The sequence below is a fragment of the Miniopterus schreibersii genome (genome assembly GCF_964146895.1).
Source record: "Miniopterus schreibersii genome assembly, chromosome: 14".
In the NCBI taxonomy this organism is placed as follows: domain Eukaryota; kingdom Metazoa; phylum Chordata; class Mammalia; order Chiroptera; family Miniopteridae; genus Miniopterus; species Miniopterus schreibersii.
The window spans coordinates 29,305,073-29,317,787 of record NC_138114.1 but is presented as its reverse complement, the minus strand read 5'-3'; the positions used below and the strand labels follow the sequence as shown (position 1 = coordinate 29,317,787).

The 12,715-nt window shown below is 35.7% G+C and overlaps 1 protein-coding gene across 1 annotated transcript in view; it reads right to left on the bottom strand.

The window, feature by feature from the left end:
* PCDH15 (protocadherin related 15) overlaps positions 1-12,715 on the bottom strand; it is a 904,849-nt gene that overhangs the window by 110,631 nt on the left and 781,503 nt on the right. The window contains exon 25 of the mRNA XM_081159054.1: positions 1,224-1,364. Within this exon, the coding sequence (XP_081015180.1) occupies positions 1,224-1,364 (141 nt within the window). The remainder of the gene's footprint in view (positions 1-1,223; positions 1,365-12,715) is intronic.

The window sequence follows — 12,715 nt, the reverse complement described above, 5'->3', positions numbered from 1 at the left end:
AATACTCTGTGGGATAAAACTGGAAGTCTTTATACTTTAACACACTTTGAAATACACTCACTTAAAAACAATTACAACATATAAAACCAAGCTCTTACTCTACAGCAGAAGCTGTTCAAAGAATGCAAACTGTGAAAAGCTTTAGTCTTAAGGCGTGATAGCTGTATATTCTTTATTATTAAAATAACTTTTATGACTTATCATTTTCTTTGATAACTTGTATTATGTCTAGAAGAATTCTAATGTTTATTTTAAGAAATGCTAAATATTTTCAAAACTATGTTTCTCTGGAATATAATTTTGAAACTTACAGATTATTAATCTAAATTTATTCAATTTAGATCATAGAATCATAACCAAGGACCATCCTTGGAGCTATGACTTTCCTTTCGGTTACAATCTTACAAAGAAAATAATTATTCCAAATAGTGATAAAATTATGTGTGACAGAGTATTTATCAATATTTGCAAGGTTAACTGATGAATGTAATTCCCCAATGTAGAGCCAAAGGCTTTATTCACATTGATAAAATTTTTTCTAAGTAACAGTAACTATAGAAAATGGAAACACTCAAGCATAATAAAATGGCTTATTTATGATAACAGTGAAAGGTAGATTACTTGAAATTTTCTAGAAGTATAACAAATCATGAATACATAAACTTGATCCAGCAATTCTGCCTGCAGTTATTTACCCTAAAGAGAAAAATTGGCAAGTGGCAAACAGTAATTGCAAAGAGTTTCACAACAGCAAAGATTATTATAACAAAAAATTGGAAACAGCCTAGTTGCCCAACAACAAGGCATTAAACAAACAAACAAATAGAATAGTATATTCATACAATAGAATATCATACAACCATTAAAATAATAGCATTAATAGTATTTATTGGAATGTGCAATATATTATTATTATGCAGTATGAATAATATGATCATGTTATTTTAAAGCATATATTTGTATACTTGTATTTGAAAAAAATCATAAGGGTAGGGAGTAAAATAGTAAATTCTAGTTATCTCCAAGGTGTGAAATATCAAGTGATTTTTTTTCTTTTTACCTAACTGTATTTTCTAAGTGTCAAAACAATAAAAATGTATTGTTTGTAATTTTAAAAGATTAAAAAGAAAGAAAATAGAAAGAAGTACAGTTGTCTGTTAAACCAAACTCTCAATCGAAGACTAAATATCTGGTAGACAATGTAAGAAAAACACAGCACTGACCTTAAAAATGGTCGTAGGCTCTTCGTTAAGATTGACTCGAGTTATTACTCTTCCAGAATCTTCTTCTACATCAAAAATACTAGCAGGATAAGGAGACTGGACACCATCTACTCTATACCTCACACGACTTGCAGGCAATCCCTAAAATAAAATTATAAGTTATTAATTTACTGTCACACAATAAAATCAAAGTATAGTGATAATGCTAAAATGATTTATAAAGTGCACGGCCTTTTAGAAGTGAAAAATCATATTTCAACTTTTCATAATTTCAGGTTTGAGATGTAGCAGACTCACTGTTTCATCAGAATAACTGAATCTGAATTAGTGGTATTTTTACTGCATTTCATCTAAAAGTAAAAGGCCTAGCCAGTGTTGCTCAGTGGTTGAGCACTGATCTAGGATCCAGGAGATCAAGGTCCGATTCCCGGTCAGGGCATATGCACCGGTTGCGGGCTCGATCCCCAGCAGGGGGCGTGCAGGAGCAGCCGATCAACGACTCTCTCAGCATTGATGTTTCTCTCTCTCTCTCCCTCTCCCTTCCTCTCTCTGAAGTCAATAAAAAATATATATTTAAAAAATAAATAAATAAAATTACGTAAAAGAATAAATTAATGGTTGACTTGGCTATCTTCTCTTCCCCTTTCCTTTAATTTTATTAATCATCGATTACTCCCTAAACACTGTGTCTGCTTAGCTCAAGGGGATAAAAGAAGGTATGCATTATTATTAAGTGACATAAGTTGAAGATGTCTATTTAAACAAAATGTCCCAAAAACTTTTTGGCAAGAACTTTATTAAAATATGTACATACAGGGATTGGCAAAAGTAAGTTTACAGTTGTCAGTATGTAAACCACACAGTTTATTCCTGTATAATTATTTATTAATGGTTTTATTCTTTTCCATGGGAAGTACTGTTACCTACTTTTGTCCACTCCTGTACTTATTTGGGGGGATTGCAAAGACCTTATTAGCCTGGTAGTTTTATGAAAACTTTATTTTCAAAATTTTCAATGTCACAGATCACACCAGAGTTACTTCCTGAGCCCAGGCACTGATATTCTAAAGTTCACAAATGATGAGGCTACAAGCACTGTCCCAAACCAGAGGCAAAGTTAGGCACATCTGCCGTCACCCTGAAAGCAGGAATGAGGAAGGGGAAATATTAACTAAAATCTACATGTCTGACATTCACTAAGTGTTTTCATTTTTCATTAAATGCAAGCACCACTCCAGTGAAATGATCTTATTATTCTTATATGGAAATGAGGTTTAAAGAAGTTAAGTAACTTTATGTAACCTAAAGGATTATGTGTACAATATCATTTTTCCTAGTTAAACACAAACACCAACACTACTAACATTAGTCAATAGCTTAATGGGACTCTGGGGATGTTTGCCAACCCTAATAGCCGCAAGGAAGGACATGATTTATGACATCTATTAAATGAATTAATTAATTTGTTTGTTCATGTATTAGGCTTCTTTCCAAATACAATTTGGAATAGTATGTGAGTTATTAAATATTGTGCGGTTTCCAAAATGTGAAAGGCATGATTTCAACATTGTGATGTCCTTTTATCTACTAAATCTGACATGTGTAAAGCTCAATAAATATTAGTATAAGACAACGCTACTGGAATAGTAATTTATTTAGTACATATATAGCAATATGGAGATATACTGATATGATACTATGAACCTGGCAATTTTTCTAGGTAATGAAAACATAAGCAAAAAATCTTGTCATGATGGTGCTTACATTAGTTTTTGAAAACTTAAAAGTAACATATTTCTATACAATAACAAGGTATCATTAACGCAGCTGAACAAATATAAATTTATATCAAGAAAACATAACCTTGAGATTTCAATTATTTTTTTGTTACTCTGTACATTTTTACATTTGATTTTCATTCTTATAGTGAGTGTCAAACACAAGATGTTTGACTTAATGATGGTGAGAATGTAATTAATTACTAAGGAAGGTAATTGAAGATCTGTATGAAAGATGTTCTAAACTTGCAAACATAGGGAATTTCAATAAGACTATAATGGACTAAAATAATAAATGCTTACTATCAGGGGATATCTTGATTTGGTCATTTTTCTTAAATACATAATTACCAAGAAATTGCTCAGACCCATGTAATTTTCTTCATAATAATGGCAATTGTATTTTGTCAGGAAATACTAAACCTATTATTATCATTACATACAAACATTAGGTAATTTGTTTTCAAGTACACGAAGATTTTTCTCCCTGACATGGTTTCCAAATTTACTGTTCCCAATGTATTTGAAAGCAACTAATATGATTTATTTTGTAATAGCATAATGCACAAAATCTCCCAAATATGATTTAACATCAGGGGGTACTACAAAATGGTTTGATTGTTTTTGTTGCTGTGTTGTTCCCCCCCTCCCCACTCAAAATGACTTGGTTATTTTTATTTTTTTAGTGGATTTAACTGGATGCTAAAGTATCCTTACAAGGGACTAGGGAAGAGACAACAAGGTGGGGGTGTAGGTAACCACGGTACTCATGGTACCCACTGCCTCCCACAACCACATCAAAATTACAACTAAAATACAAAACAACCATCATTCAGAACCTCTTGAAATCTAGCTGAACAGAAGTCCTACAACTATGAATTGAAGAAGCACATTGAGACCAGTAAGAGAGGCAAAGACCCGGGGTGGAATCTGACCTGAAATGCAGAAACTATGTGTGGCCCAGAACATTCGGGGAGGAACTAACTTGCCTGGAATCAGGCAAAGAGCTGGAAGGGCAGATTTCTCACAGACAGAAGAGCTGGTAGAGGCCATTGCTCCTTTGACAAGCCCTCACCCCACAGAGCTGGCAGGCAGGCAGGCATCTTCTCTGAATCTCCATCGACCTGACTCACACTTTTCAACCCACCATGGTGATTCCTGGAGACCCTGACCCTCCTTACTTGCAAGTTCATCTAAGCCATTACCAGTGGCTTTTCACGTGGCCTCTCTAGCCTCATGCTTAGGACTTTCCTAAAATCTCTCATACAAGCAACAGACGGCCTCAACATGCCCTATACCTCTTGATAAGTGGCCCCAGGCCTGGCACTAGTGGAAGCCCGCATTGGTTGATAGGTTGGCCTCTCCTAGACAGCTCCAAGCCCAGCACAAGTAGCAGCCAACTTCAGTTTGATGCGTAGCTCATGCTGGGTGGCCCTAGGCAGGGCACAGGCAGAGGCTGACTTTGCAACTCCCAGGAGACCCCAGAGACAGTGCACCTGGTGGTCAGCTTCAACCATGCTGGATTACGACCCTATCACATCCAAGAGTCACACACTTCAGAGGGGAATAGGTGAACAGCAAAGCTCCACTGAAGTACATCCTGCTCCATAGGGGTGTCTCCAGCACAGCAGTTCTTCAGCTGTAGTTGCAGCTGGTCCTCACAGCCAGTTGGCCTGGGGGTCAATTCCTCCCAGTGACACCAATAGCAACCAAGGTTCAACTACAACAGGACAGTGCACACAGCACACACAGTGAAGCACCTAGAAGGCCCAGCTCAGATGACTGGGGAGGCTGACCCACTGAGCCCTACAGGACACCTACTATACAAAGCCACTCTACTAATTCCAGGAAACATAGCAGCTATATCTAATACATAAAAACAAACACTAGGAAGCAGCCGAAATGTGAAGGCAAAGAAACATGTCACAAATGAAAGAACAGAAAAATCTCCAGTAAAATAACTAAATAAAATGGAGCCAAGCAAGCTCCTAGATATAGAGTTCAAAACAATGGCTATAAGGATGCTAAAGGATCTTAGTAAGACTCTTAAGGAAACTAATGAGATCATCAATGACACAATGAAGAACCAGTCAGAAATGAAGGCTACATTAACTGAAAGGAAGAATAATTTACAGGGTATCAACAGTAGAGGACACTGAGAATAAAATCAGCAATTTGGAATATGAGGAAGTAAAAAAATGCCCAATCAGAAGAGCAAAAAGAAAAAAGAATTCAGAAATAGGAAGATAGTGTAAGGAGTCTCTGGGACAAATTCAAGTGGCCCAACATTGGCATTATCAGGATACCAGAAAGAGAAGAAAAAGAGCAAGAAATTGAAAACTTAAACAAGAGGAACCCAAAGAGGCCCGCAGCAAGACACATCATAATTAAAATGCCAAAGGTTAAAAACAGAGAATCTTAAAAGCAGCAAGAGAAAAGCAATTAGTTACCTACAAGGGAGCACCCATATGACTGTCAGATGATTTCTCAACAGAAACCTTGCAGGCCAGAAGGAAATATTCAAAGTGATGAAAAACATGGAACTACAACCAAGATTACTCTATCCAGCAAAGCTATCATTTAGAACTGAAGGTCAGATAAAGAGGTTCACAGATAAGAAAAAGCTAAAGGAGTTCATCACCACCAGACCAGTGCTACATGAAAGGTTGAAGGGTCTTCTTTAAGAAGAAGCTAATGAACAAAAGAAACTGACAAGCAAAATAGACCCAGAGACATTGAAGCATTCAGCAGACTGATGTATCTCAGAGGGAAGGGGAGGGGGTGGGAAGAGATTAACCAAAGAAGTTATACGCATATATGCGTAACCTATGGAAACAGACAATGATGGGGTGAAGGCCTGGGGAGGGGGTGGTAGTGAGGTGGAAGGAGTCAATGGGGAAAAAATAGGACACTGTAATACTTTCAACAATAAAGATAAATTTAAAAAGAAAAAGAAAATTCAGACCTAAAAAAACCCAAACCAATCCAAAAAGAAACCAAAAGAGACAAGGAAAACTGCAGGTCAAACTCTTCATATAACCACTGAGATCATGTGCTTTTCTTTCTTCCTCCCCCCCGCCCCTGCTTTTTAAGACCTGAAGTCTATTATGTTTTGACATCATAGTGAGTTGATACTCTTAGGCAGGTTCCTTATGCCATATATCACTGACTTAATTTAATGTCTGCATATAGTTCAATTTCTGCAGATATTGTAGTAACATAGCTACTAAAGATCTTAACAAATATTTGCTTCAAGATTATTTATCACTAACTTTTGGGAAATGTTTTTCAAAGGTAAACATAAGTCAATCCCCTAAAGACATCAAATAACAGCATATTTCTTCTAAAATTTCTTCATTTATATACATTTAAAAAATTTATAAGCTAACAGTTTACTTCCTTCACAAAAACCAACTTACAAAACCAAGGGAATTTAAAAATAAAGATAAACTTGAACTAGGGCTAGTTAATTAGTGAACTTACCCTTTCTGTTTTAAAACCCACCCATTGTCCTTAGGGTGAAATAAGATATCTTGTCACGGTCTTTTTGACCACCAGACTCAATATAATCTGACTCAAGCTCACCCCTCTAGCCTCCTTACAAAATTGCCTCCTTTGGTTTTTAAAACTTATTTTTTTACTCGTATTTTAGAGCCTAATTCTTTTGTCACACCTCTTTGCCTTGGCAACATCTACTTATCTTTCAGACCTCAGCTCTGAAATCTTTCCTCAAGAACCATCCTTGATTTCACCAGACAAGATCAGGCCCCCTCTTGTTTGGTTTTACAACACCCTAAACATTTATTTCTTAGAAGTTTTCAGTTTATCAAGTAAATGGTTGATTTTTTATTAACTTCTATGTCTTTATATTTGACATTCTAAAGCAAGAAAACATGAAAATTTTAATCCTTAACACTTAATGCAGTGTCTTTAAATATTGCCGGATTTTGATTTTATTTAGACCACAGGTACAGAGATTTAAGTAAAATATAATCCATGTTTTACGGAATATTTTCATCAATGGATCTGCCAGGCATGTTTACTTCTCATTTCTTTATATCAATTTATCCCCACATCTTGTTCATAATTAATGTCCTCTTTTTTTAAACCATTTAAACTAGACTGTTATAGTACATTGCATTACTGTTTAGACATTATTATTATTATTATTATTATTATTATTATTATTTTTACTCTATTTCCTGCCCCACTGATTTAGGGCTTGGCCCTCTACTTGCTTTGGTCAATGGAAGGCGAGGGACTGTGACGCACAACCGGAAGTGTTACAAGTGATCATGTGGTTAAGCAAGTTCTTTTGTGATCCTGTCCTTTGCTATGTGAAGAGCTGGCCGGCTCAGGCATGGATTCCTGAGGAAGGAGGCGTATGGAATGGACAGGGGCTCAACCTTCAGCCTCACACCAAGGCCAGCCAACCCAGCCGCCTCAAAGTCAGAAAGAAAAAGACTTAAAAATTAAGAAAATTAATATAGCTTCATAATTCTACAATGTTAAATACCAGAAAATAGTGGAAAAACACACATATAGTTTTAAAGGGCAAAAGTTTGAACCCCAGACTCTAATAATCTCTCAAGCTGTATGTTATATGTATAAGCAAAATACATTTTCATATGAGTTCCTGTAAGAACTTGCAAGGTGTATATCAAAAAATTTAAGACATATTTGAGTAAACCAAGAGAAGTAACAAAATGAAGAACTTAAAAATGTATGGGTCAGAGTATGAAAGGAATGGCATCAATCACACATAGGCTTAAATGCAAAATTAAGTATAAATAGTTATTGAAAATATGTCAGGAAATACAATTAAAATGTTATAATTTTTATAAAGAATGCATATAAGTCATTTTTCCAAAAAAATGTAATAAAAATTAGCTGATAGGTTGAAAAACAAACAAATAAAAGACATACATATAAAAGTCACACTTTAAAATAACTCAGACACATGAAAATAAAAGGGGGTAAGCAAGTGGCAGGAAAGCAGAGCCCAGTTTATTGTGAAGGTAAACTGTGGGTTTCTAGTCAACATACTTCTTGCCCTGTCTAAAAAAGAAATTAAAAAAAATTCTTTAATTTTCTTTTCTTTAGAATTTTATTTCCTCCCACTTCTGATTGTGCTTGCATTCTGTCTGTGATCTTCAACCTCCCATCCAATCGCTATTAATTCTTCCATTTCAATGGCTTTTAAGTATTTCTGTTTCCCCCATTTCCATTACTCGCATTGCCCTTTTCATACTTAAGTGAAAGCAATAGCTGCTAACTCACCTCCTGGTTTCATTTATCTCATCCGATGAGACTGAGTATCACAGGAAATTAACTGTTCTAATACATAGCTTCAACTTTGCCTCTGCTTATTTGTAAGCTTCTATTTCCTATATAATAAATTGTGTTTCATAATTGCCGTATTTCCTGTCCCCAAATGAGCAGCTAAAAACAGCCTCAATGTATTATTTATTTATTTATTTATTTATTTAAAATGTCTGAAGCTGGATAGCCAGATTTTTTTTTTTTTTTTGTCTTTAATATATCTTTATTGATTTCAGAGAGAGGAAAGGAGAGGGAGAGAGAGAGAAAAAAAAACATCAATGATGAGAGAGTCATTGATCGGCTGCCTCCTGCACGCCCCCGACTGGGGATCGAGCCCACAACCCGGGCCTGTGCCCTGACTGGGAATCGAACCCCGATCGCCTGGATCCTAGGTCTACACTCAACCGCCGAACCACGCCTGGCCAGGCTCAATGTATTTTTTTAAATAGATAACATTTATTGAATCAGGCATAGTTTAAATCATATCACACAAATTCAGGAACAAATGATGAGTGTTTCAATCCTGCAATTTTTGGATCCATTTCTTATGCCAATTTCTTCTACCCTCACTTAAATGAATCCCCTATGTTTTAAAAAGTTGAATTCTGGTCCAGAGCAGGCTCAGACCATACCAGGGCACATTCATTTCTTGGCACTTCTCAGACACATCATGGCTTTGTCCCTGTTTCTTTCTTGCCATATTCTTGTTTTTGAAGTCCACAATACATCTTTTCTGATTGATTTAGTCATCCAGTAAGTATTATGAAATGTCTGTTTTGTGCCAGGCACATGTTTGGTTGTGGTTTACCACCTAAGTATAGTTATCACTTAAGGAAATGAAATAATTGCAAAGTGGATAGCAACAAGACCAAGAGTTACCATGGCCTGGCTAAGGCCAAGAATCCAACTCATGAGAAGCCAACCTACACTTTCAAAGCTCTATTCCCACTTTCTCTCATAAGAAATTCAAAATAAAAGACATTATTTAAGCCATAAGCCATCATTTTAGCCCCGATAAGCATGGCAGTTTCTTAACTAGAAGAGCAATATTTCCATCACTAATAGTTAAATATTATGTTGATTTCAAGTAATGTTAACAATATAATTGCTTTTGAAAGAAATCTGTAAGCTACAAAAACGAAAGAAAATCACATTGATTCTTAAAACACTGACATAAACCTTTTTTGACATTAATCATGTATAAACTTTCTCATAAAACCTTCGTACTGATTTACACTTTCAAATCTAATTATAACCCATTGTTATTTTAAAGATCACGTCCCAACTGGTTCACAGTGTGCTTTCAAATGAAGTATTCAAGACCAAAGGGACCAAGGCTGGGGTTATAGGTTCTCAATTTTCACCAGCTGACAAGCATCATGAAAACAGTCCTTGATTATTTCCTTAACAGCTCTGATGTGAGGGGAAAAAACAACCACCACTGAGCTGTGCACATTCCCCCCACATGCTCCTGGGTCAGTGATATGGTTTGTAGGCACTGATCTTTTAAAAGCCAAGTTTTTGCAACACCGCTAGCAATCACCTAAATCAACACAGCACAACCCGAGGCAGCGTGTGGTGGGCGATGAAAAACAGAACTGTGGGGATTTCACTGGGAAATGACAAAGGACAGCTTATATTATCTGGAGATAAGAATACAATCTTCTAAAACTCCTGGCTCTGTATAGTTTTAACTGTTGCACAAAAAGCAAGCAGTAGATCATGGGTAAAGACAATTTGTTCTTGCTTTCATTCTGTTGATATGCCCTCTACTAATAGGTTGCAAGAGAATAACTATTGGAAAGGTTAAGCATGTTCGAGCACCATAATTATCCGGCATTATTTGGTGATGAGATGATATTTTAATAAAACACAAGGTATGTATGATAAAAGAAAAAATTGACCATCTTTATTACTCTCTAGAGATCCACAAAAGTGCCCTTGAATGATTAAGGAGAGTGTAAAAGCCACCTGTGAAAACACTTTAAAAATAATTCCTCAGGTAGCTTGTCTGAACTCTAAAGGACTGGCATAGCTCTCAAAATCTCTACAGAGGGGATTAAAAAATGCCTCCTACTGTAATTATTTTCCATTTAGAAAAATACTCTGAAAAAAGAGGTATAGTGAGAAAATGAAAAAATCAGTATACTGATTTTTAAGCCAATTGTTATTGAGAGAGAACATATAAGGTCTTTTTTTAGGAAACATTTATTTCATGAATCAATATCAAAACCTGGAAAAATAAGTCTTCAATTTCTAAATAATTCTTCCACCAATACAGGCAAATAATAAAGTTTGTCTAAATTGCTAGTGTTAAACAGGTTTCAATGACTGCTTTATTTTAAAAAGAATCTTATGAATTCTTAAAACGCAATGAAATGATCAGAATGATACAAAAATGGAAAGGTCATCCTTTGTAGGTTCCTCATACTTTCTCGGAAATGAGCAAAATGTAAATTTCATTTATTTATCCCAATTTTTCCGTGTCCACATGCTCACAAAGGACACCGTTGTGTCAGGCATTCACCGGGCCCACAAAGAGAACTTCTGTGTCATGGGGTTGGACCTGTAGCCTCAGAAAGAATAAATATATGCAAATGGAAATTACACTTGCAGTTTTATGTTTTGTGAATGTTTGGAGTGAGACATCTCTGGTGAGCAGAAAGAAAAAGTTGGCCATTTTTAATACCCAAAATGATTAGTCATTCACTATTCACATCTCGGGTGAACTACATAATGTCAGCGCTGTCACAAAACCAAGGCAGAAAATAAAAGCCTAACAGCTTTAATTCAGTGGGGGAAAATACATCCCTTGAAGATTTTTTTTTCTCCCTCTAGAGCACTTTAGTTTTGCACAACAAGCATTTTATAATTCTTAATTTATATTCAGCAACAATGCTCTCGCTGGCTTTAAGAGCTTACCCTGTTTCTCCATCTGATACTTCAAAAGATTTTGCTGTTGCTATTTTCTAGTTTAAAATGGGTGATTCTCTCTTCATTCAAAAGAAACAAGATGCCTTGAAAAAAATGTGGCCAACCTCTAGAACTGAAATTATTATTGCTGAATTGTAACAATGCCTACTAGAGAAGGGGGCAGAAACTGTGCTAAGCATTATGTATGCATCGCCCCACTTAATTCTCACAGCCCTCAAATGGCCACACAGAGGCTTACAGACTGAGACGTTTTCTCAGGGTCACAGAGAACGAAGTTTCTGAAGAACCGGCAATTTGTCAATTCTGAAGAGCATAGAAATAACCTTTAATTTGTTAATTTACTCAATTATTCAACAAGTGTTTTCTAACAGACTACTAAGTGGCAAGCACAGAGTTAGATGTGGGGATACAAACTGGAATAAGTTTTAACTCCTGCCCTCAAGGACATTACTTTCTAGTTTGGAAAAGAGACCATTAGGTAAATATAGTGTCACCATAGATACTTATAGCCCCAAGTTGTAGAACTGTCATAGGAACCCTGAACGGTATGAAATTGAAACTATCTGAAACCATTTTCTTGTAGTTAATACATGTTTATAATGGGAACAGAGTAGAAAACACTTGGCAAGCTCATCAACAAATAGTCTGTGTTTATGCCACCAATATAAAATAATAAAATAAAAAATCAATCATAATATTTGTGTAATGTAATATTTGTTTTCTGAAATTTTTCATGGAATTGAGCTTTTATTTCAAATTGGTGTAGGTGCAGCCAGATTGGAACTATGTTTATTTAAGGGGCCCGATTTGCAGCAATAATTGGAAAACCCATGCTAATATTAGTTATACCAAAAGGTTGCAAGTGTTTCAAGGATTAAAACTGAGTCTGATATCATACATATTCATTAACTGAAATAAGGCATGTTCAGTATTCCAGCTTGAATGACTGGAATCCAGCATTAGATACTAAATGTTGAGAACTATTGGGAATGCAAACCTAAGAACTTTTTCAAAGAAATATGGAATTTGAGCCTGATAAGTTTCCATAAATGAGAAGCAGGATGTAAAAAACAGGGTCTTCCCTCTAAATAACTCATGCTTTATTAAACAGACAATGGACTAACACAACTTCTCTCACATTGGTACAGTGATCTGAATGTCAAACCAGGTGAAAAGGTCACAGGGCCAAACGTGAAGTGAGGACTTTGCTGTCCTTAATAAGACTTTGGGGTCTGTCCCACATAGGTGACCAGCAGGCTTACTTTTAGTCTTTCATCATCTATACCGTTAAACTTAAATTCTGCACTGATGAAAATTTCTCTGAAATCTGAATATGCTAAGATGCTGTGTTTGCTTACACTCGTTTAATACAGTGTGTTACAGTTTCTACATGCAGTTCCTTTTTTCCTGTAAGTTTGGAATCAGTTTCTACAGAGCAAAAACTGATATGCACAATGG